The sequence below is a fragment of the Entelurus aequoreus genome, linkage group LG09 (assembly GCF_033978785.1).
Source record: "Entelurus aequoreus isolate RoL-2023_Sb linkage group LG09, RoL_Eaeq_v1.1, whole genome shotgun sequence".
NCBI classification, from domain to species: Eukaryota; Metazoa; Chordata; class Actinopteri; order Syngnathiformes; family Syngnathidae; genus Entelurus; species Entelurus aequoreus.
Window position 1 is genome coordinate 13,530,394 of NC_084739.1, and position 26,446 is coordinate 13,556,839.

General features: G+C 37.9%; 1 protein-coding gene across 3 annotated transcripts in view; it reads left to right on the plus strand.

Annotated features, from left to right (window-relative positions):
• Positions 1 to 26,446, plus strand: part of ptpn20 (protein tyrosine phosphatase non-receptor type 20) — an 85,774-nt gene that overhangs the window by 5,065 nt on the left and 54,263 nt on the right. The window contains exons 2-14 of one of the 3 annotated variants that reach the window (XM_062058099.1): positions 10,719 to 10,866; positions 10,977 to 11,140; positions 15,529 to 15,594; positions 15,666 to 15,845; positions 15,926 to 15,995; positions 17,441 to 17,539; positions 20,685 to 20,760; positions 20,898 to 21,051; positions 21,231 to 21,302; positions 22,997 to 23,171; positions 23,278 to 23,413; positions 23,481 to 23,619; positions 23,689 to 23,841. In XM_062058099.1, the coding sequence (XP_061914083.1) occupies positions 10,743 to 10,866; positions 10,977 to 11,140; positions 15,529 to 15,594; positions 15,666 to 15,845; positions 15,926 to 15,995; positions 17,441 to 17,539; positions 20,685 to 20,760; positions 20,898 to 21,051; positions 21,231 to 21,302; positions 22,997 to 23,171; positions 23,278 to 23,413; positions 23,481 to 23,619; positions 23,689 to 23,841 (1,608 nt within the window). In that variant the 5' untranslated portion in view covers positions 10,719 to 10,742. The remainder of the gene's footprint in view (positions 1 to 10,718; positions 10,867 to 10,976; positions 11,141 to 15,528; positions 15,595 to 15,665; positions 15,846 to 15,925; positions 15,996 to 17,440; positions 17,540 to 20,684; positions 20,761 to 20,897; positions 21,052 to 21,230; positions 21,303 to 22,996; positions 23,172 to 23,277; positions 23,414 to 23,480; positions 23,620 to 23,688; positions 23,842 to 26,446) is intronic. The other 2 variants (XM_062058101.1, XM_062058102.1) reach the window with 2 other exon arrangements.

Below are 26,446 nucleotides of genomic sequence, written 5' to 3' on the forward strand. Positions count from 1 at the left end.
TGTGACGTTGATTTGACCGTTGAATTGTGGTCATTTCCCAACCAATATTCCACAACACAAATACAACGTTGAAACAACATGCTTTTTGATGACATTTATTCAATGTTGGGTTTTGACGTTGATTTGACCACTGAATTGTGGTAATTTCCCAACCAATATTCTACGTTTGTACAACACTAATACAACGTTGAAACAACATGCTTTTTGACAGCGTTTAATCAATGTTGGGTTCTGACGTTGATTTGACCGTTGAATTTTGGTCATTTTCCAAACAATATTCTACAACACAAATACAACGTTGAAACAACATGCTTTTTGACAACGTTTAATCAATATTGGGTTATGACGTTGATTTGACCATTGAATTGTGGTAATTTCCCAACCAATATTCTACAACACAAATACAACGTTGAAACAACATGCTTTTTGACGACATTTATTCAATGTCAGGTTGTGACGTTGATTTGACCGTTGAATTGTGGTCCTTTCCCAACTAATATTCCACAACACAAATACAACGTTGAAACAACATGCTTTTTGATGACATTTATTCAATGTTGGGTTTTGACGTTGATTTGACCACTGAATTGTGGTAATTTCCCAACCAATATTTTACAACACAAATACAACAATGAAACAACATGCTTTTTGACGACATTTATTTAATGTCAGGTTGTGACGTTGATTTGACAATTGAATTTTGGTCATTTCCCAATCAATATTCTACAACACAAATACAACATTGAAACGACATGCTTTTTGACGACATTTATTTAATGTCAGGTTGTGACGTTGATTTGACAATTGAATTTTGGTCATTTCCCAACCAATGTTCTACAACACAAATACAACATTGAAACAACATGCTTTTTGACAACATTTAATCAATGTTTGGTTATGACGTTGATTTGACCATTGAATTGTGGTAATTTCCCAACAAATATTCTACAACACAAATACAACGTTGAAACAACATGCTTTTTGACAACGTGTAATCAATGTTGGGTTATGACGTTGATTTGACCATTGAATTGTGGTAATTTCCCAACCAATATTTTACAACACAAATACAACAATGAAACAACATGCTTTTTGACGACATTTATTTAATGTCAGGTTGTGACGTTGATTTGACAGTTGAATTTTGGTCATTTCCCAACCAATATTCTACAACACACATAGAATGTTGAAACAACATGCTTTTTGACGATATTTAATCAATGTTGGGTTCTGACGTTGATTTGACCATTGAATTGTGGTCATTTCCCAACCAATATTCTACAACAGAAATAGAATGTTGAAACAACATGCATTTTGACGATATTTAATCAATGTTGGGTTTTGACGTTGATTTGACCATTGAATTGTGGTCATTTCCCAACCAATATTCTGCAACAGAAATAGAATGTTGAAACAACATGCATTTTGGCGATATTTAATCAATGTTGGGTTCTGACGGGAAGAGTGGATTGTGTGATCGACAGGCGGATCGGTGCGGCGTCTTCAGTAATGCGGACGCTGTATCGATCCGTTGTGGTGAAGAAGGAGCTGAGCCGTAAGGCAAAGCTCTCAATTTACCGGTCGATCTACGTTCCCATCTTCACCTATGGTCATGAGCTTTGGGTTATGACCAAAAGGACAAGATCATGGGTACAAGCGGCCGAAATGAGTTTCCTCCGCCGGGTGGCGGGGCTCTCCCTTAGAGATAGGGTGAGAAGCTGTGTCATCTGGGAGGAGCTCAAAGTAAAGTCGCTGCTCCTCCACATCGAGAGGAGCCAGATGAGGTGGTTCGGGCATCTGGTCAGGATGCCACCCGAACGCCTCCCTAGGGAGGTGTTTAGGGCACCTCCGACCGGTAGGAGGCCACGGGTAAGACCCAGGACACGTTGGGAAGACTATGTCTCCCGGCTGGCCTGGGAACGCCTCGGGATCCCCCGGGAGGAGCTGGACGAAGTGGCTGGGGAGAGGGAAGTCTGGGCTTCCCTGCTTAGGCTGCTGCCCCCGCGACCCGACCTCGGATAAGCGGAAGAAGATGGATGGACGGATGGATGGGTTCTGACGTTGACGTGACCATTGAATTGTGGTCATTTCCCAACCAATATTTTACAACACAAATACAACATTGAAACAACATGCTTTTTGATGACATTTATTTAATGAGAGGTTGTGACGTTGATTTGACAATTGAATTTTGGTCATTTCCCAACCAATATTCTACAACAGAAATACAATGTTGAAACAACATGCATTTTGACGATATTTAATCAATGTTGGGTTCTGACGTTGACTTGACCATTGAATTGTGGTCATTTCGCAACCAATATTCTACAACAGAAATACAACGTTGAAACAACATACTTTTTGACGACATTTATTAAATGTCAGGTTGTGACGTTGATTTGACCGTTGCAATTTGGTCATTAACCAACCAACAAAGTGGATCCAACGTTGAACATCAACGTTGTCTCCATTTACAAATCAAACTATTTTGCAACGTTGTTTCAAAGTCAGTTTTAAAGGACATGGATGTAAAATCAACGTTGTATCAACGTCTTGTGCCTGCTGTGTAAGGAACAGTCGGGTGAACCAGTTTGTTTTATAAACACTTTAAATACGGCTCTTCACATCTTTCAGTATTGCTAAATAAGACATGTAAATCTAGCTCATACTGTACACTCGGAATGGGTATATATTTATTATTTTTTAATACCGTATATCTTCTCAATGAACAATACAGTGAAGTAAACCCTTGTTTATTGCTGTTAATTGGTATTTTTATTTAGCTATAGCAGAGCCCTCTAAACATGAAATCAAAGCCAAATAGTCATCTTTTACACTTGTTTAATCCACTATAACAGCGGTGTCAAACTCTTTTTTATTGAGGGCCACAATGAAATTATGGCTGCCCTCAAAAGGACGCTTGTAACAGTGAATATACATAAATACAAATGTGTGATAGCCTCAAGGCAAAATTTGAATTTATTTGGAATATTATAGGTTTTAGTAACAGATTGATGGATAACTTGCTCTGATATCATAAGTCAAGGTGACAAGAAGATATTTAAGTATTCATTTCAGTATTCATTTAAAAATGCTTGGAACATCTTGAAGCATGATCAGACAATATTCAAATGTACAACATACGCAGTTGCATGCAGTACATTTTTCTGTCAAAATGGAATGAACAAAGACTTTTAGCTAGAAAGTGCTTTAATGCTTCCAGTCTTTGCAGGCCACATACATAATGTGGCGGGCCACATAAAAAATGAGGCGGAGCACAAAAAATGTGGCGGACCATATATAATGACATGGTGGGACACTTTAAATGATACGGCGGGTGACATAAAAATGACGTTATGGGCCACATTAAATGATGTGGCGGACCATATGAAATGACGTAGCGGGCCACCTTAAATGATGTGGCGGACCGAATAAAATGATATGGTAGTTAACTTTAAATGATATGGCGGGCAACATAAAAATGATGTGGTGGACCATATAAATGTATGTGGTGGGCCACATTAAATGATATGGCGGTTCACATAAAAAATTGTGGCGGAATACATCAAATGATGTAGCGTACCATATAAAATTATGTGGCGGGCCACATTGAATGATATGGCGAGTCACATAAAATATGCGGCGGACTACATAAAGTGAGGTAGTGGGCTACGTTAATTGAAACGGCGGGCCATATCTAGTTTTCATTTTGACATACGTGCATTATAATAATGCTCAACCAATCACTGGCCACGATACACAACGGTGCGCTCTGATTGGTTTGGTCTCATCTAGTGGCCAATACAATTCAATACAATAATTTAGATTTATGGGTATATATTTTTGTTCTTTTAGCCAATTTTATACTTGAAATTGCTCAATTTAGACCACTGTTTCTTAACCTGGGTTCGATCGAACCCTAGGGAATGGTGAGTCGACCTCAGGGGTTCGGTGGAGCCTCCACCGCGGAGGTCAGGACACACCCGAGTCATCGTGTAAATAAAAACTTCTCCCTATCGGCGTCTTATGGATACCCCCAAACAATGTTCCCTCTAATTTTCCATATGCGTGAGCAAACGCAAAAACTCCTTGAGCATTCAGTGGAGCACATGTGAGTGACGTCAGACGTGCACACTGGCCACTCCTGTCCCAAACCTGACTAAATAACAAGTTAAATGTTTTATTATTATAATCACATGACAGCTGTCATTTCCATTATTTTTAATATAAGTGTTTTGGCCCACGTACAATGACAATAACAAAAAATATTGTTTTTCATGAGCTGTGTACTAGTATTGTATGTCTGGGTGGGGGTCCTGCTTTGGAAATAATTTGTACCCCTTTCAGATATCGCATTTAGTTCCCACTAAAACATTCACATGTTGCACAATGAGATGTAAACATGGGATCATGTGTACATTCCTGTATCTTTCTGTCTGTAAAAAAATATATTGATTAGTATTTCTTTAATATAATAACATAATTTCATGATTCATATTCATAAATTAAGATTAAATTCAGAAAAAAAAAGAAGTTTTTCTCTAAAGAAGGGTTCGGTGAATGTGCATATGAAACTGGTGGGGTTCGGTACCTCCAACAAGGTTAAGAACCACTGATGTACACTACCGTTCAAAAGTTTGGGGTCACCCAAACAATTTTGTGGAATAGTCTTCATTTCTAAGAACAAGAATAGACTGTTGAGTTTCAGATGAAAGTTCTCTTTTTCTGGCCATTTTAATTGACCCCACAAATGTGATGCTCCAGAAACTCAATCTGCTCAAAGGAAGGTCAGTTTTGTAGCTTCTGTAACGAGCTAAACTGTTTTCAGATGTGTGAACATGATTGCATAAGGGTTTTTTAATCATCAATTAGCCTTCTGAGCCAATGAGCAAACACATTGTACCATTAGAACACTGGAGTGATAGTTGCTGGAAATGGGCCTCTATACACCTATGGAGATATTGCACCAAAAACCAGACATTTGCAGCTAGAATAGTCATTTACCACATTAGCAATGTATAGAGTGTATTTCTTTAAAGTTAAGACTAGTTTAAAGTTATCTTAATTGAAAAATAAGGACATTTCAATGTGACCCCAAACTTTTGAACGGTAGTGTAGACCAAAAATATGTAGAATTCACTTTGAAAAAAAACCCCTGTGATATAGTAGAGCCGCAAACTTTGAAGCGCGACGTGGTGAGGGACGACTGTGCAATAGAAATACAACTTATATATACTTTAGAGTAGTCAGTGTCCAGCTTGCAAAGCAGTATACTTTTACTTTTCACTAAAAATGACTCAACACACAGCCGTTAGTGTCTAAATAACTGGCAAGACAAGTGAGTAGCATATGTGTTGTAATGGTGACAGTCAATAGGTGGAGGTAAAGGCATGCACAGAGGGGAGCTACGGTTCTTTGGGTGGAGACACACATTTCAACATTGTGTGCATGATCCCTGAATCTGGGCCGCACAACATAACGAGGCCAAACACACCTCCAAGATGATTTAGGACCTTGCTGTGGAAGCTGAAGGTGAAAGACATAGTGGCCAAGTACGTCTCCTCCTAAACCCAATTGGACAATTGTGCGGCAGGTGGAGGAGCGCAAGATGTCTTAAGATCCACCAGCCCTATCAGTGATGTCATCATGGAGGTGTGCAACCTGGAACCTCAATTCCACGCCCAAGTGTATTGAGGCAGTCCTATATTACAATAGTGCTACAGAAAATATTCAATTTCAAGTTGATAAGAGATCGACTCACTTGTGTTAGCAGCTATTTAGACAATGACAGCTGTGTGTTACTGTAAATCATTTTCATTGGATTGTAAATCTACACAAGCTGTACACTGACTACTCTGAAGTACACTACCGTTCAAAAGTTTGGGGTCACATTGAAATGTCCTTATTTTCAATGAAGATAACTTTAAACTAGTCTTAACTTTAAAGAAATACACTCTATACATTGCTGATGTGGTAAATGACTATTCTAGCTGCAAATGTCTGGTTTTTGGTGCAATATCTACATAGGTGTATAGAGGCCCATTTCCAGAAACTATCACTCCAGTGTTCTAATGGTACAATGTGTTTGCTCATTGGCTCAGAAGGCTAATTGATGATTAGAAAGCCCTTGTGCAATCATGTTCACATATCTGAAAACATTTTAGCTCGTTACAGAAGCTACAAAACTGACCTTCCTTTGAGCAGATTGAGTTTCTGGAGCATCACATTTGTGGGGTCAATTAAACGCTCCAAATGGCCAGAAAAAGAGAACTTTCATCTGAAACTCGACAGTCTATTCTTGTTCTTAGAAATGAAGGCTATTCCACAAAATTGTTTGGGTGACCCCAACCTTTTGAACGGTAGTGTATATTCAAGCTTTATATGGTACACTGTAAAACAATTTCATTGAAAATTCACAGCAAATTGCTGGTTAATAATTGCATTGCTTTCGTTCAACTAAATTGTTTTGGGGGCCTTAGCTTATTGGAAAACTAAGAACCGCGGGGCCAGATTTCTCCTTTCACTATTACTCTTATTTTGTATATTTTGGAGAACCAGCGTCCTCTATAATACACGTTTGTTTTTGGTCTATTTATTTGGTTTGAGTTACAGGAGCACTATACCTTCTGCAATAATGTGTCTCTCACAAGTATTTTGACCTGAACTGAAAAAAGAAGACCTAAGATGGAACCTTGAGGAACACCACTCGTGTACCTAAGGAAGTTGAACAAATGACTTCTGACTGCATCTGAAGTAAACACGCTACAGTAGGCCTAGGCAATTATTTTGACTTGGGGGAAAAATGTTGAGAAAAAAATGTGACTGGGGGTCGGTATATCTATTTTTAGGAACACTAATACAAAACCTCACAATTATGTCTTATTGAAAGCTAAAAACGTTATGACAGACCGCCTTAAAAAACGGAATGGAATTTTAATTTTTTTTACTGAATGAGACACCTAGAATGTACATGAAAATAAAGAATGTGGCATTTACAATATTAACTAGGAACGATAAAACACTGAATATTGACAACATATGAACGTCACACACCCTTTCGATCAACATATTTTACAATCAAGCGAAACGCAACAAAAATGCAACAAACACAGCGAAATATGAACGCGAAGTAGGGCTGGACGATATGGCCTTTTATTAATATCTCAATATTTTTAGGCCATGTCATGATACACGATATATATCTCGATATTTTGCCTTAGCCTTGAATGAACACTTGATGCATATAATCACAGCAGTATGATGATTCTATGTGTCTACATTAAAACATTCTTGTTCATGCTGCATTATGTGCTCATTTTAAACTTTCATGCAGAGAGGGAAATCACAACTAAGTCAATTGACCAAAACTGTGTTTATTAAACAGTTATTAAGCAGTGGCACAAACATTCATGTCATTTCCAAAACAGAAAGTGCAAGATTGTCAGAGACATTTTAAAACAAGCTATTAGTGCACTTTTGTGCATGATGTCACTGAGATGACATATCAAAACAGCACTAAATTAAAGTGCACTTTTTGTACAGAACGCCACTACAATAGTTTAAAACAAATAAAGTGCACTTTTGTGCATGATGTCACACAAGATATTTCAATAAGTGTCACATAAAAATGAGCTGCATATCAAATAGTATATGTCCTTCGCTATGTGGTAGGTTCCTGCAGACGTTATCTCCTTCTGTTGTTGATTTTTTTTGTCATACGGTGTTGATGTGGAAATAGTTGCTTCGGCATTTTGTTGGTGTGGCACCGGCATGCAGAGTTTCAAGCACTCTTCATTCTCTAGCGGGTGACTTTTCAAATGATGCTACATTAGCAGTGGTGCTACTTTTTGTAGTAACGCTTTTGCCGCATAAATGTTCAACATAGACGATGGACCCAGTGCTGTTTTTCTTGGGAATTAATTCTTCCTCCATTTGTTACCAGATTCGCACCTTCTCTCTCTCGTATTACCACTCGCACCACACCGTTAGCATCACAGCTAACGTTACCATGTCGCTACCTATCTGCTCCGTGGGAGCGTGTGACGTTGCACACGTGACGTGTGTAATAAAGTGCGCTTGTTTTAAGTCTCTGTGAGAAGGAGAGACAGGAAAGAGTGGGAATATCACTAAGCTTTAGAACTTTGTTATAAAAATCTCCTTCCGCGTCTGTCCCTAACACCCGCATTTCAGGCTGGCCGCTCTGGAAACACACTGTGGAAACACTCCCCACCCACACTGCTTGGTGCCTCTTCTGAGCTGCTGTGACGTAGATTACCATAGTAACTAGTACATCATGCAAAAGCGCAGATTCCAACCATTGAAATACTTCGTATAGTTCAAGACTTACGGTTCCATCCTAAAGATCTAAAAAAATGATTTGGGAATATCCGGCGGGCCGGATTGAAAAGCTTAACAGGCCTTACTTAATTTGCCCAGGTCTGCGCTACAGCAAAACCTTCGTTACATAAATCACAGTACGAGAAAAAAAAAAATGTAACTGCCAAGAAAGAGAGGACTTAAAGGGGTGCTTTGAGGAACGCCTCAATTATGTAAATCACAGGTTTGAATCCCAGTGTTCTATGTTTTCCAGCAAGGTTAAAATGTCAATGCAAGGATCTGCTAATATGGTCCAAGTTCCTCTATGGAGCACTCCAGTGTTTTCAGGAGTTGTCTCCTAAGTTTGGGACTGAAGTCCTTCGAGCCGCCAGTTGATCTGCCCAGGATTTACTGTTAAAGGTCTTTACAGCAATTAACCGCAGAGCTGTGATTTTGCAGTTATTTACAATAAAATTACAGCTATATGCTGTAACCATTGTAATTGTATAGGTAATTACCACAAAGCTATATGCTGTAACTTTACAATTGTAATTTTATAGTCGAATACAATAAAGTTACAGTTACCGTATTTTATTTTCGAGCTATAAGGCACACTTAAAATACTTTAATTTTTCTCAAAAATCGACAGTGCGCCTTATAACCCGGTGCACCTAATGTACGGAATAATTCTGGTTGTTCTTACTGACCTCGAAGCAATTTTAATTGGTAAATGATGAAATTATAAGTGTGACCAGTATATGGTAGTCACACATAAGAGATACGTGTAGACTGCAATATGATGGCAGTAAACAACACCAAAACTTTAAATGTTTCATTGAAAATATAGAACATTACACACGGCACTCAAAAATCTGTCAAAATGTTTAGTATGACTTTGAAGCCGCACCGCTTGATGGATTGTCGGCCCAGAGTAGTCAGAGATACAAGTATTACTATGGTGTGTGTATAAGGACCGCAAAATGGCACCCATTGGCAGACATATTATCTGGCGTTTTGTTTCGCAATATTATGCAAAACCAACTTTTCTTACATTCTGCTGATGTGTATTTGAGATCTGCATAAAAGTCCTGAAAATTTGCACACGTCCGCCACTGTAGTCCGTGACGACACCGTAGTCGATAAGCTTCTTCTTTTTCTCTATCTTCTGGCTCAGAAGGCTAATTGATGATTAGAAAACCCTTGTGCAATCATGTTCACACATCTGAAAACAGTTTAGCTCGTTACAGAAGCTACAAAACTGACCTTCTTTTGAGCAGATTGAGTTTCTGGAGCATCACATTTGTGGGGTCAATTAAACGCTCAAAATGGCCAGAAAAAGAGAACTTTCATCTGAAACTCGACAGTCTATTCTTGTTCTTAGAAATGAAGGCTATTCCACAAAATTGTTTGGGTGACCTCAAACTTTTGAACGGTAGTGTATATCTCGCTATGGAAGCGCTAAAACATACCGGTGTAGTGAGTTGACATTATTCACCCCCGGAACTTTAGTTATTAGAGAGTTCCGGTCGGACGGTTTTTCACGGGACACATTCCTAGCGTTGTTGTTGCACTAGTGAGCCACGGATGAGGAGATGCTGCTCCGTTATTGATTTAAGTCAAGTCTGAATGTCATTAAAACGGTTAGCTCCATCTTTTGACACTTCTTCCACTCCCATCCTTGCACGCTACACCGCTACAACTAAGATGACAAAGAAAAGACGCTGTCGAAATTGAGCCACGTAAATAAGACCGCCCACAAAACTACGCATCCTGAAGCGACTGTCAGAAAGCGTCTTGAAGATGATCAGTAAAACATAATCTATGCAACATTTTGACCAAATAATCACCATCACATGTTATGTAGACCACAAGGAAGTGTTTTCCATTTAGAAAAAATAATACGACCAATTTAATGCACCTTATAATCCGGTGCGCCTTTTGTATGAAAAAAGACCTGAATAGATCCGCTCATCGGCAGTGCACTTTATAATCCGGTGCGCCCTATGGTCCAGAAAATACGGTATATGTTGTAACAAAGAAGCTGTTAATTTCACGGTTAATTAATTTTAATGCAGAATTACGGTGCAATGCTAACTGGAATGTAAGGGGTGTACTCATTTTAGAAAAGTAGTGAGTAAATAATATTTTATGCTAATTTGCAAAAAGTAAGCGGTTGCTTTCCAAGGCATGAGACAGCAAGCTAACATGGGATCATGTCACAGCTACACCTTCCTCAGAAACAGCCAGAGGTCAAAAGAAAGCCTATTAGGACTTGGGACAAGCAACCAGCATGTGAAACGAATAGATTAAGACAATCCCGCCGAACATGAGCACAAAGAATAATCTAACACACCTTTGCTGATCATTGTGCATCAATGTTGCGTTTGTGTGTGTACCTCCAGGTGCATGCTGGGAATGTGTGCAGGATGAGCAGCACATTTGTCACATTAGCAGAAGTACTGGAGGCCCGAGGGGGGCCTCTGCTGGAAGAGGAGGTCTGGTCCCTGCTGCTGGCTACTGCAGAGTGTTTAGTGGATGCCTCCGATAAAAGTAACTCACCATCAAAATGGAGATCTATTATTCATGCACCTGCACACCCTCAAGCGATATCTTCCATCTCCCTGTGAATAAGCCTTGTCTTTCCACGTGTTTTTCCCCAGGTCCTAACAATATGTGCAATATCATCAGCCCCTCCTCCTTGCTGCTATCAGCTACTGGTACCTTAGCGTTTAAGAACTGTGGCCTATCGGAGGAGGCGTCGACCTTCACCGCTCCAGAGATGCTGCAGGGCCGCGCCAGCTCCACCAAACCTGCCATAGAGAGGGTCAGTGCATGTGACGTCATCAGAGAACATACATCACATGACCGCCGCCATAAATGTCACTTTTTTGTAGGGTTACAACCTTTGCGAGGCTATCACAAGTTGCTGCAGTCCTTAGGCAAGGGGTGGACAGATGTGTTAGCACGCCATCTAGTGGGTTAGCAAGGAACTTGGCCACATGTTTAACATTGCAAAAAATGGGTGAAGGTTATTTGCTGCTTAAAATGACCCCAAACAGATAGATATCAATGAAAATATTTGGCATTTTCATATATTTTTAAATTTTTATTATTAAAATATGCCTGATTTCATCAAATAATTTTGGATCCAATTATAAAATGTTGTAACATGGAAATATAAAATGTAGAACAGTTTCCCTTGTGGATCATTAAAGTTTGTCTAAGTCTTAAGTCTAAAAAATATTCCAAAATGTGAAATATGACAGGATGTACAAAGGGATGGATTCATTTTGGACAGTTTTGTAAAAATGTACACATAAGAGAAAATACTTATATATTCATACATCTTAATCGTTGTGTTTTTATATATTTACGTAATTAAAACCTACTTCAAATAAAATGTATAAATAAAAGCCAGGGGCGTCACTAGCTTTTAAGGACAGGGGGGGCTTAGCCCCCAGGAGATGCAGGATGCGAGCGAACGTAGCGCACGAGCACAAAACTTCACAAATGGCTAACAAAGACTTGGAAATTATTCATTGTTATTATTATTATTTCAGTCTGTTTATTTTCAATCTGTGTTCAGTACAACAACAAACATGGGTTTGCACAGTGACATTTTGTTTACAGCATCAACAAGAAACAATTACTTGCATGATCCTTCAAGATACACTGAAACACAATGAAAGTCATGGCATTAGCCTCTATGTTATTCATTCACAACATAGAGGCTAATGCCACCACTTTCGCTCACAATACAATAATTGTTTGTTCCCAAATATTTTGAAGTTGCACAGATTACATTTTGGGCACATATGTGACTAAAATAGTTGTAAATTCAAGCCCTGGAAATATTACTTAATTGCTTGAATTAAAGTAATATCTGGATCGGGATAATTTGGCTTGTATATAATATATTTATATATATATATATTATGGCAAGCCGTTAAGGAAATTAAATGTATATGGAAGTCTGAATAGAAATTAGAAACGTTTATATATACTGTAAATAAGAAAGACTTAGAGTCCGTCAGCTGATCTGAAAAAGAGCCAAAGCTGTCAAAGTGCTGAGGGACCATCTTCAAAGTGCAATGCTGAAACAAATAATGCAAACAATAAAATGTAACTTCCAGGGCTTGAGATTAACGTAGTCCCGTCGTTCCGGGGACGGTAAAAAAAATGCTCGGGACGAAATTAAATGCTCCCCGGGACGATGGCTTTTAAGCATTTTTTTCTTTTTCTTTTTATGTATTTATTAATTTTACACTTTATATTAAATGTCTTGGTTTTTCCTCCCTCTGAAAATCCTATGAAATGTTTAACAAGCCATCCTATAATAATACAACAGCTAATGTAACAATACAATAAAACAAATATATTTAATGAGGTTTTTTTCATTATTTTAACAATAGGCTAATTTATATTACTTTGTATAGATTCTACAAGAAACACAAAACTTAAAATCTAAATTATTTACAATTGCAGACACAAGGTTCTTGTTCTGCAGTGCTGTGTGGTAATGTGCTTCGTACACCTGCAGGACCGCAAGCAAGGTCGCAGAGAAAATGCGGACTGGATTTTGAGTGATGTGGTCATTTTCTAAATGAACAAGTGGAATGGATTGGATACCGACGCACTAAAGAGGCTCTCTACCTTACGCTATGAAGTGAGGGGAAACTGAGTGAATAATGACAGGTTATATGATTGTTTATTTAAACTCATATTCGGGCCACTTTATAATGAATATGTCGGCATGTATTTGTAAAAACAAATAAAAAAAAAATTAAAAAAAATATATATATATATATATATTTTTTTTTTAACACCAAATTATTTAGGGTGGCTTAAGAACATTTTAGGGGGGCTTGAGCCCCCCTAAAATAGGCCTAACAACGCCAATGATAGAAGCCACAATGTAGGGCAGTGGAGCCATGTAATTTCTAAAAATAATGTAATAATACAAACATTCAAATATAATAAAATATATTTTACTGCAGTATTTATTTTATAAATACAATCATAATTATTTACAAAATATATGCTAAAAATAAATGTCCTTAATTGAACAATGTTTCAGTATAAAACAGTATGAAAAAATTATAGTTACATATTACGCACTACATCGATTTATCGATTTATATCCCTATATTTCACCTACATTGATCTGTGCTCTGCAAGTTGGCCTACCGGAAGATATATATCGATCTAACATTGTTTTAAAAGGTAATCACTCGAATTTATCGATACTAGAAAAGAAAACATTAGTTTTAAGAACACCAGACTTTATATAACATTGTTTTTAGCACTTTTAATGATATAAATACGTTAAATATTATCAGTCAATTAATAAATAAATGTAATAATAAAAACATTCAAATATAAGAAAATTGTGTTTTACTGCAGTATATATTTTATAAGTACAACCATAATTATTTACAAGTGTATATATGTATTTATATTGTAGTGGTATATACTGTCCAGGACAGTATATAACAAGGTTTTAAAAGATATCTTAATTTACATTATATGTATTTGTAACAATAACAAATAATTGCAATTTAATTCAAAAAACTATTTTGGCGTCTATAGAGGTTAAACATGTGAATGTCCCAACGAAATAACAAAAGTCAGTATTAGGCAGTGGAAGTTTGTGATTTCTCATTAAATCAGTTAATCAGTAAAAATGCAAAAGTAATACTTTTAACAAAAAGGTTCAAAATAAATACAATGACATATGTATATACAGTACAGGCAAAATAATGACTATTTACATTGTAGATTGTCACTGAAGGCATCAAAACTACAAATTAACACATGTGGAGTTATGTACTTAAAAAAAAGGTGAAATAACTGAAAACATGTTTTATGTTCTAGTTTCTTCAAAATAGCCACCCTTTGCTCTGACTACTGCTTTGCACACTCTTGGCATTCTCTCGATGAGCTTCAAGAAGTAGTCACCTGAAATGGTTTTCCACCAGTCTTGAATGAGTTAGCTCATCGAGAGAATGCCAAGAGTGTGCAAACTGTGTATTTAAGAAGACAATGTTTTGAAAGCGACCGTGAGGTGAAGGAAAGTACAGTACAGTACAGTCATTTTCTGAGGTGTTAAATTTAGAATTTGTAAGTTTTTTTTCACAGTAATTTAATGAGCGCCCTGTTGTAAATAATCATGTCTCAAATTGTGTAATTCAACTGAATAAACAGTCTCAATGTACAAAACCCAAAACCAGTGAAGTTGGCACGTTGTGTAAATCGTAAATAAAAACAGAATACAACGATTTGCAAATTCTTTTCAACTTATATTAAATTGAATAGACTGCAAAGACAAGATATTTAATGTTCGAACCGAGAAACTTAATTTTTTTTTGCAAATAATCATTAAATTAGAATTTAATGGCAGCAACACATTGCGAAAAAGTAAACACAGAGGCATTGTTACCACTGTGTTACATGGCTTTTCCTTTTAACAACACTCACTAAACGTTTGGGAACTGAGGAGACCAATTTTTTAACCTTTTCAGGTGGAATTCTTTCCCATTCTTGCTTGATGTACAGCTCAAGTTGTTCAACAGTCCGGGGTCTCCTTAGTGGTATTTTAGGCTTCATATTGAGCCTCACATTTTCAATGGGAGACAGGTCTGAACTACAGGCAGGCCAGTCTAGTACCCGCACTCTTTTACTATGAAGCCACACTGGCCTTGTCTTGTTGAAATAAGCAGGGGCGTCCATGATAATCTTGTGTAATTTATTTTTACCCCATATTTGTTCTCACTACCGCACCTTAAAATGGAGTCCTTAATCTCGTTATATGCAAATATAATGACAATAAAGTCCATTCTATTATATTCTATTCTATTCTATTCTATTCTATTCTATTCTATTCTATTCTAATGTTGCTTGGATGGCAACATATGTTGCTCCAAAACCTGTATGTACCTTTCAGCATTAATGGGGCCTTCCCAGATGTGTAAGTTTCCCATGCCTTGGGCACTAATACACCCCCATACCAACACAGATGCTGGCTTTTGAACTTTGCGCCTATAACAATGTTGTAAATAATTGTGTCTCAAATTGTGTAATTCAACTGAATAAACAGTGTCGAAGTATACAGCCTCTATTTAAACTCTCTTTAAAGCAGACCTTATCGTTGTGATATTTTCAGTACACAAATGAATACAGTAAAATAATATTGTCATCGATGTTGTTGTGCAGATGCTGGTGTATTCACTGGGAATGACTCTCTACTGGTCAGTTGATTTTCACCTACCTCAAAATCAGGTGAGCTCTCTTTATACAAATACAAAGTCATATGGTGTGTTTAACGTTCCCTGCTCTGGGTTCTCTCTCAGCCGGTCCAGTTGAGCGACCATCTAAACGGCCTCCTCCTCAGCATGTGCGAGGACGTGTCCCACCGCAGGCTCAATCTCACCTCCATCCTGGAAGCCTGCGAGTCCCAGCAGAAAGCCTCCAACCTGCCGCCCTCCGCCGACGTCATCAGGCAGCTGGTGGAGGAGGTCTTCAGTGACTCTGTCCGTCGAGACGAGCTCTGTCCATCCCGGCCTTCCGGTGGGTCGCTGAAGGTGGTCTTTTTTTTTTTCTCTCTCTTCAGATGGACCAGGGCTCTGACAGCGGCGTGCCACTGAGTGGGCGGAGCCAAATGATCAGAGAAAGGCTTCATGGTGAGTGTGCAGCGTAAAGTTGGGTAGGAGCAACTGTTCGTTTGATACTGGAAAAAAAAAGTATCAGAAGTGAAAAAGTTTCCGCTCACACAATCATTGATGGCATGTCAGCAAGGCTAACCAATTGTCATCAATCTTAGTTATTTGTAATAATTAAAGGAACTTTATTATTTACCTTTATGCTATTTGGTATATGCCTAAAATTGCTGGCACATTTTCATTTCGGCCCTTGGGGCAAAAAGTTTGGGCACCCCTGCCCCAGGCTACTAAACACTAGCAGCTACACGGCAGCTAAGCAAACAATAGCACACAAGCTAGGCATACGTAATAAGTCTCCTAATTATAATTGCATATTACTCACCTATACAGAGTCTCCGAGGCAGATGTGGATAAGAGGGAATCCAGTAACAAACGTGTCCGCATCATTCAACTCACTGCGTCATGACTCCTAAGCTTAATTTAATGAATTATTGTGGCCACTAGGTGTAGCCAAAAAACAAATAATATGACTCCATTTGAAATGTAATCAATTATGTCATAAGGTTTTTCATATCTACCGTATTTTTCGGACTATAAGTCATAGTTTTTTTCATAGTTTGTTCGGGGGTGCGACTTATACTCAGGAGAGACTTATGTGTGAAATTATTAACACATTAGCGTAAAATATCAAATAATATTATTTAGCTCATTCACGTAAGAGACTAGACGTATAAGATTTCATGGGATTTAGCGATTAGGAGTGACAGATTGTTTGGTAAACGTATAGCATGTTCTATATGTTATAGTTATTTGAATGACTCTTACCATAATATGTTACGTTAACATACCAGGCACGTTCTTAGTTGGTTATTTATGCGTCATATAACGTACACTTATTCAGCCTGTTGTTCACTATTCTTTATTTATTTTAAATTGCCTTTCAAATGTCTATTCTTGGTGTTGGCTTTTTTTAAATAAATTTCCCAAAAAAATGCGACTTATACTCCAGTGCGACTTATATATGTTTTTTCCCTTCTTTATTATGCATTTTCGGCCGGTGCGACTTATACTCCGGAGCGACTTATACTCCGAAAAATACGGTATATTGTTCTAGTAATTTTAATTTAGTAAAATTTTCACTTGATCAGGCCTTTTCTAATATTCCACACCACAAAGTAATAAAAGTGTATATTGTATGTAGATTCAGGCTGATATTGTAGCAGGATAATATCGATATCGATGCTCAAGGTGCCAATATTGGTATCGTATCGGGACACTCCTATTTGACAAATGTAGTCTTTTGTAAAAGTGTCCAGGTCAACAGGATTATCATCTTAACCTGAAGCAAGTCTGGGATTAGATTCTTGGCAGTAATCTGATGCTGAGCATGCGGATGTTAGATGCTAAACAACAATGCATTCCTTTCATCATCATCATCATCATCATCATCACTATAACTGTCACAGTCTGTCACCTGGTGACAGGAAGAAGAGGACCATTAGCAGACTTCACTGAAGCTTGTTCTGAAAGGAGAAGATACTCCACAGACTCTGACTCCAAGTCGGGTATGTTCAATTAGGGTGTGCTTTGTTTGGATTTGGAAAAGATTTTCTCCTCCAAAAAAAAAAAAGACTGAAAGTGAAATAATCTGTTCCAGGGTCGAACTATCGTAAGACCTCTACTGAGGGTACAGGCAACGCTGTGACATACTGTCATTCAAGTGTAAAAATAAGTTAACCACGTGTTAATAATTGTAAGGCACTGTATGCCTGGGAAGTGACTCTCTAGGTCAGGGGTCACCAACCTTTTTGAAACCAAGAGCTACTTCTTGGGTACTAAATAATGCGAAGGGCTACCAGTTTGATACACACTTAAAAAAATTGCCAGAAATAGCCAATTTGCTCAATTTACCTTTAATTCTATGTTATTATTAATAATTATTGATATTTACACTTAATTGAACTGTTTAAAAGAGGAGAAAACACGAAAAAAATGACAATTACATTTTGAAACATAGTTTATCTTTAATTTCGACTCTTTAAAATTCAAAATTCAACCAAAAAAAGAAGAGAAAAACTTGAAAAAAGAATTTATGGAACATCATTAGTAATTTTTCCTGATTAAGATTAATTTTAGAATTTTGATGAAATGTTTTAAATAAGTTTAAAATCCAATCTACACTTTGTTAGAATATATAACAAATTGGACCAAGCTATATTTCTAACAAAGACAAATCATTATTTCTTCTAGATTTTCCAGAACAAAAATTTTAAAATAAATTCAAAAGACTTTGAAATAAGATTTAAATTTGATTCTACAGATTTTCTAGATTTGCCAGAATTTTTTTTTTAAATTTTAATCATAATAAGTTTGAAGAAATATTTCACAAATATTCTTCATCGAAAAAACAGAAGCTAAAATGAAGAATTAAATTAAAATGTATTTATTATTCTTTACAATAAAAAAAATAAATTTACTTGAACATTGATTTAAATTGTCAGGAAAGAAGAGGAAGGAATTTAAAAGGTAAAAAGGTATATGTGTTTAAAAATCCTAAAATCATTTTTAATGTTGTATTTTTTCTCTAAAATTGTCTTTCTGAAAGTTATAAGAAGCAAAGTAAAAAAATTAATGAATTTATTTAAACAAGTGAAGACCAAGTCTTTAAAATATTTTCTTGGATTTTCAAATTCTATTTGAGTTTTGTCTCTCTTAGAATTAAAAATGTCGGGCAAAGCGAGACCAGCTTGCTAGTAAATAAATAAAATTTAAAAAATAGAGGCAGCTCACTGGTAAGTGCTGCTATTTGAGCTATTTTTAGAACAGGCCGGCGGCTACTCATCTGGTCCTTACGGGCTACCTGGTGCCCACGGGCACCGCGTTGGTGACCCCTGCTCTAGGTCCTTAAACAGCAAAGCGCTCCCGCCTTTACACATTGGTAGTCTTTGAAAAGCATTTTTGTGCAGTAGGTCCCTGAAAAACTGCAGCGTGGTCTTGGTCTTTAAAGGATCTTTGCAGGGTTTTTACTCAAAAATAGCTAAGCGCTCCTGTTAGGACTTTTTTAAGCCGTCAATCCCTAAAACAACAGTGTTCTTAACATATAGAGGATCTTCGACTAGCGTTTTTGCAGTAGGTCTTTAAAAACAGCGTTGTTGTCTTGCTGTGTACAGGATCTTTGACTAACATGTTTGCAGTAGATCCTTAAAAACTGGGCAGCACGGTGGTACAGGGGTTAGTGCGTGTACCTCACAATATGAAGGTCCTGGGTTCGATCCCCGGGCTCGGGGTCTTTCTGTGTGGAGTTTGCATGTTCTCCCCGTGACTGCGTGGGTTCCCTCCGGGTACTCTGGCTTCCTCCCACCGCCAAAGACATGCACCTGGGGATAGGTTGATTGGCAACACTAAAAATGGTCCCTAGTGTGTGAATGTTGTTTGTCTATCTGTGTTGGCCCTGCGATGAGGTGGCGACTTGTCCAGGGTACGCCTTCCACCCGAACGCAGCTGAGATAGGCTCCAGCGCCCCCGGTGACCCCAAAAGGGACAAGCGGTAGAAAATGGATGGATCCTTGAAAACAGCTCCTCTGTCTCGACATACGGACCCCAGGAACAATAGTCTCCACTGCGGTGTAGACTAATGGGGATCCTTAATAAAATAAAATAAAATACGGAGGATCTTTGACTAGCATTTTTTCAGTAGGTCCTTAAAAAGGGCAAAATCGTTGGCTCGTATATTTGCGGTAGGTCCTTAAAACAGCAGAGTGCTCCTGTCATATGGAGCAGGGATTCTGAAAGTGTGGTACGCTCCATCTAGTGGTACGCCAAAGAAGTCTGTAAATACTGTATTTACTGTATATGGAGTATCATTGTTGACGACGTTTGTGCAGTCTGTGTAATGTTACAGTGGCCAAAAATAATACAAATACTTGTTAAGCAAAACCCCTGCCTTGTTTTTAATAAATAATTACGCTACAGTATTTTAATGTTGGTCATTACGGTGCTACTTGGGTAGCCAGGTGTTTTCTGAGGTGGTACTCGGTGTTAAAAACTGGGCTTTGAAACTGTAAAGTTCCACTGTCTTGACATATAGTTTATAGAGGATCTTTGAATAGCGTCTTTGTGGTAACTCCTTAAAAAACTGCATAGAGCTCCCAGCTTCACACATAGAGGACCTTCGACTTACATTTTTTCTCAAAAACAGCAGAGCACTCCTGTCATGAAGAGAATCTTTGACATGTGTATTTCCAGTCGGTCCCAAAAAAACAGCTGGGCGCTCCTGTCGTAAAATAGAGTTTGAGTTTATTTCGAACATGCAAGCATACAACATGATACATCACAATTTCCAGTTTCTCTTTTTCAAAATGTATAGGATCTTTGACTACAGAGTGTTTGCAGGTCTTTGGAAAAATGAAGAGCACTACTCTCCTATAGAGGATTTTTACTTGCATTTTTTGTTATTGGCTCTTAAAAAGACCACCTTGCCCCAGTCGTAGAGGATCTCTGACTCACGTTAACATGCTTCGTTTGAACTGTTTCTACTGTTTATGTGTAATTGTTGTTTTTGTCAAGGCCATTCTAACGACGAGCGTTGCAATTTAGTAAATAAATAAATAGATGCTGCTTTGTATAATAATAGTGATGGGAGAATTAAACTCTCCCAGAGTAAGTTAGTTAAGTAGCCATGCTTTAAATATGTTTTTTCGGGCCTTCCAGGGAGTTTACCTCAGAGATCTTGGAAACACAGACCAAGGAGCTCACCGACACTTCTGTACCAGTCGTCTTTGGAAAGGCATGTATTACAGCATATGTAGTTATACATACACATTATGTACCCTTTTTGCTGTCTGTTTATGTTGACCTTACATAAATTCCACTTTTCCAAACTTGACTGACTTGATCCACCTCACCTTGCCCCGTTACCTCCAGGCTCCCCCGAGGGGCTCGTCGCAGGGACAGCACCTGCAGTTGGCTAGGTCGAAGCCCCCACCACGACGTGTCTCCGAAGGCGTCGGGCAGGTCTCACAGTCCTTCCATCACCTTCAGTGAGTCCTCCATCAGCCTGAGCCAGAGGAAAGCCAAGGTAAGAACAGATTAGCTTATAAAAGAGACTCATTCGGTAACATGCATACAAGGAGACATGCTGAAGGACATACATGCACATCTGGTGAAGATATTTTCATCTTTCTCAAGTCATGTGGGAGGTTATTAGGCTCATTACAGTACGTGTGATGCATTTTTCACGTCTGCTTCTTTCACCAGGCTTTGGGTCCAGAGTTTATCCGAATGGCTGACGAACAGCAAATTGTTCTAGAGCTTCCAGGGTCTATTGTGGTAAATCAGACTTTTGTCTTTTCTTGCATGCAAAATTACATTTGTTAAGTTGCATGATGTACAGTTAAAGGGAAACTGCACTTAAAACATTATGAAAGATGGATTTTTTAAAATTAATTCTAACTTGTAAATAAATGTCCGCTTACAGCGTAGCCAATGGGAGCGCCTCTATTCCGCCCATAAAATCCAATAAATAACAATTCAAAAACCGCCCAAAATTCTCCTTTTACATTTTGTGACTTAAATATTAACCAAGTATTAATGATATTGTTATTATAAGCGCTCACGCAGAGGAACTATTTTTCACTACCGTGTCTCCCTATGTTTACATCATCGAGTGGTCTGCTGCTTCCTCGTTGCCTTGCTTCCTGGAAGTTTATTGTAGATCATAAATCATGCATCTCACCTGGACAGAAGAAGTCTGAGTAGGGATTCCGACAAGTTTGACAGCCATTTAGGACCTGAAACTGGAAAGTACGACACGAAAAAACGTTAGGTTACCCCCCGCCCCTTTTCTTCGTGAGGATTATGAGACATTCTTCATCTAAACGGGAATATATGAACATTCTAGCAGTCGGCATCCTAATGACAGCAGACATTGTACTGTAAGTGATGTTATATTATGTTTGTTGGCTCTCATGAAGTTTGCAGTGAGTATAAACAGTGATGAAGAAAAAAAGTGAACGTTGTGATGCGTTTTTTAAATGAATGCACTGCGTATTCATAAAATGATTATATTGATGATATTAAATGTTATAATACATGTGCCCGTTACTACACTACATATTACTTACACCATGTATACAAAACCTCAATGAGGGTGTTTGGATGTTTTGTTAAGGGCTTTATAGGCAGTATAGCACAACTCTTATAGGCTCCATTGTAAGAGGACTTTTGATCGCATTTATTTAATATTCATGTATACATACAGTACAGGCCAAAAGTTTGGACACACCTTCTCATTCAATGCGTTTTCTTTATTTTCATGACTATTTACATTGTAGATTGTCACTGAAGGCATCACAACTATGAATGAACACGTGGAGTTATGTGCTTAACAAAAAAAAGGTGAAATAACTGAAAACATGATTTATATTCTAGTTTCTTCAAAATAGCCACCCTTTGCTCTGATTACTGCTTTGCACACTCTTGGCATTCTCTCGATGAGCTTCAAGAGGTAGTCACCTGAAATGGTTTTCACTTCACAGGTGTGCTTGAAGCTTATCAAGAGAATGTCAAGAGTGTGCAAATCAGAAATCAGAGCAAAGGGAGGCTATTTTGAAGAAACTAGAATTTAAAACATGTTTTTAGTTATTTCACCTTTTTTTGTTAAGTACATAACTCCACATGTGTTCATTCATACTTTTGATGCCTTCAGTCAAAAATCTACAATGTAAATAGTCATGAAAATAAAGAAAACGCATTGAATGAGAAGGTGTGTCCAAACTTTTGGCCTGTACTGTACATATATACTGTATATCCATATATACATAGTGTATATACTCTGGGAATACTGTATACATATAGTATATTATATATCCCAGAACACCTCATTATGATGCAGTGCAGTTGTACACCACTGCAAAACTCCAACAACAATAATGAACATTTTTAAATGAAGAGGCGGTATATCATCTCTCGTATTGAATCTCACAAGCCTACATCAGAAAGTGAATTTTTGTGTGTGTCCGCAGTCGAGAAAGGGCCGCCTGTGTTCGTCTCAGAGAGAAGTGACGGTGGTGCTGCCGAGTGGGCAGTACGTGGTGGTCCGCTGTGACGTCAAGTCTCAAGCGAGAGACGTTTTTGACATGGTGGTGGCACACGCGAATCTAGTAGAGCACTTCTACTTCGGGCTTGCCTTCCTGGATGGTGAGAAATCAACAAACAGTCGCATGAATTCTGGACATTTGCCTCAATACTTGTGTAGTATTTGAAGTTAGTAAGATAAAGGGCTTTTATATTCGCCATTCTGCAGATGATGAATATTTCTTCCTGGACCACGAAACCAAGATCTCCAAAGTGGCTCCCGACAGTTGGAAAAAAGGGCAGATACTTTCCTTTTTGGTGTTTCTACGGGTCAAGTTTTTTGTTGACGATAACGCCTTCATTTTGTACGTACCGGATACATTATCACTCACGCATGCAGTGTTTTATTTCATCAGCTATGTTTTGCTCCAGGCACAGACTGACGCGCCACCAGTACTACCTGCAGTTGCGCAAAGACATCTTGGAGGACCGCATTTACTGCAACGAGGAGACCGGCTTGTTTCTGGCCGCTCTCGCTCTGCAGGCTGAATTTGGGGACTACATGCCAGAGGTACGGCAAGAAAAGCCTTCTGGTTGTCTCTTTCAGAATTTATTGAAGGTTTGCATGTGTTTATTTTAGTTGTACGGGAAGAGCTATTACCAGCCAGAGCATTACGTGTCAAAGAGGATGCTGGAGAGGCTGGCTTTGCCCAATGTGAAGGAGGAGTTGCCGAGACTACATGCAAGTCATGCTCCCATGGGACCTGAAGAGGCGGAAACAGAATATCTGAAGGTACATTTTTCTACATAGTTTTGAAACTAATTTACTGTTTAGGAGTTTGATGATGCTATTGACATATGTAAAAATGAAGTCACACTTTTTTCTATCAACAAACCTGTCTATAGATTTAATTTTTTTGTTTGTTGAGATTTTAGTTATGTTTTTATGCTCTGTTTGTCAACATGAGACAACAGAAAGTATGCAAAAAAATGTTTGAACAGGTTACAGCATAAATTTCGAAGGGGAATATTTATAAGTTTATATTTTTGGAGAAATCACTGTTAGAAAAAACATTAGGTCCCAAAATGGTTCCTCCCATAAAAGTCTAATAGAGATGTAATACATAAATATGTGAACTTTCAGTGCATCAAATCTTTTTCACTGTATTTTGAAGATAAATGCTTGGATTTTTTAGTAATATATCAGGCTTACAGTACAGTACATCAACATATACACTACCGTTCAAAAGTTTGGGGTCACCCAAACAATTTTGTGGAATAGCCTTCATTTCTAAGAATAAGAATCGACTGTCGAGTTTCAGATGAAAGTTCTCTTTTTCTGGCCATTTTGAGCGTTTAATTGACCCCACAAATGTGATGCTCCAGAAACTCAATCTGCTCAAAGGAAGGTCAGTTTTGTAGCTTCTGTAATGAGCTAAACTGTTTTCAGATGTGTGAACATGATTGCACAAGGGTTTTCTAATCATCAATTAGCCTTCTGAGCCAATGAGCAAACACATTGTACCATTAGAACACTGGAGTGATAGTTGCTGGAAATGGGCCTCTATAAACCTATGTAGATATTGCACCAAAAACCAGACATTTGCAACTAGAATAGTCATTTACCACATTAGCAATGTATAGATTGTATTTCTTTAAAGTTAAGACTAGTTTAAAGTTATCTTCATTGAAAAGTACAGTGCTTTTCCTTCAAAAATAAGGACATTTCAATGTGACCCCAAACTTTTGAACGGTAGTGTATTACTATTATGGGAGTGTATGGGACCAAATCGGTCCTGAGGGGAAAGAGTGCAGGCATGTATGCAAATCCCCAATTGTATACACCTTGTAATTAGTACAATTAGGGCCTGATCTACTAAGATCAAGATAGCAAGTGCTTGATAGTGTTTGCAAAGTAAAAAATTGAGAGTACTATTAGTGGGCGTGTTGTGGGTGATCTACTCAGACTGCGTGTACAATTGATAAGAAGTGCCCTATTTAAATGAGTCTTTTGTGTGTGCCCATAGAAACTCCGCTTTCATGACATCATATGCTTCAACGTCCAACATGTACTGTTTTGTTATGTTGTGGAATATTCACCAGACAAATATAATATCAACCACCTTTTCTACGCAACATAGAAGTTTGACCTAAACAACAGAACCTATTTTTTGCATGCCAAAAGTGTACCCTGGGAGGCGCCGGTGTTGGGATGGTGCGTCCGGAATGATCCAGTTGCAAGAAAATGCATATTGCAAGACATTTTTTCATATAGAATATATATCTTAGAGGCCTACATGGGAAAACGAATGCCATTAAAAAAAAACACAACAAATCAATGTAATTTGTTTTAATCAGCCCTTTTAGTCATCCGGCAGCTATACAATTATAAAATGATATTGATGAATAGAGGATATGTCGACTATTTTTATTTCTGGTAGTCCAAATATGTTTACACGCACACAGATGGGGGATTCTCTCTCTCCATGGTCTGTCTTTGCAGCGCGATTGTCTCCTTTCTCACAGCAAATTTCTGTGTAACTGTGCCAGGTTACACATACTTTCTCGACATACTAAATATAGACGCAAAACAGTGGCCACAGAACAGTTTCAGCCTTGATAAATCACACCGCATGAGCTAAATAATTATATTTGCACCTCCTCCTCCTCCCAGTGTCGTGTTTGGATAATCAGCATATATTCTGCACATTCATAAAGACAGACACGTTAAATGGATTGCGCACGCCATTTTGCTCATTTAAGAGACGCAATCCTCTGCGCATGAGTTTAGTAGATCAGCTTCGCGTGCGCTTTTAACTTTGCACATGTTTTAATTCCTGCAAACCTTTAGTACAGGGGTCCCCAAACTTTTTGACTTGAGGGCCGAAAATGCATAATAAAGAAGGAAAAAAATATATATATAAGTCGCACTGGAGTATAAGTCGCATTTTTGGGGGAAATTTATTTGATAAAAGCCAACACCAAGAATAGATATTTGAAAGGCAATTTAAAATAAATAAAGAATAGTGAACAACAGGCTGAATAAGTGTACGTTATATGACGCATAAATAACCAACTGAGAACGTGCCTGGTATGTTAACGTAACATATTATGGTAAGAGTCATTCAAATAACTATAACATATAGAACATGCTATACGTTTACCAAACAATCTGTCACTCCTAATCGCTAAATCCCATGAAATCTTATACGTCTAGTCTCTTACGTGAATGAGCTAAATAATATTATTTGATATTTTATGGTAATGTGTTAATAATTTCACACATAAGTCGCTCCTGAGTATAAGTCGCACCCCTGGCCAAACTATGAAAAAACCTCCGACTTATAGTCCGAAAAATACGGTATATATATATACAGTGTATATATATATTCTGCGAT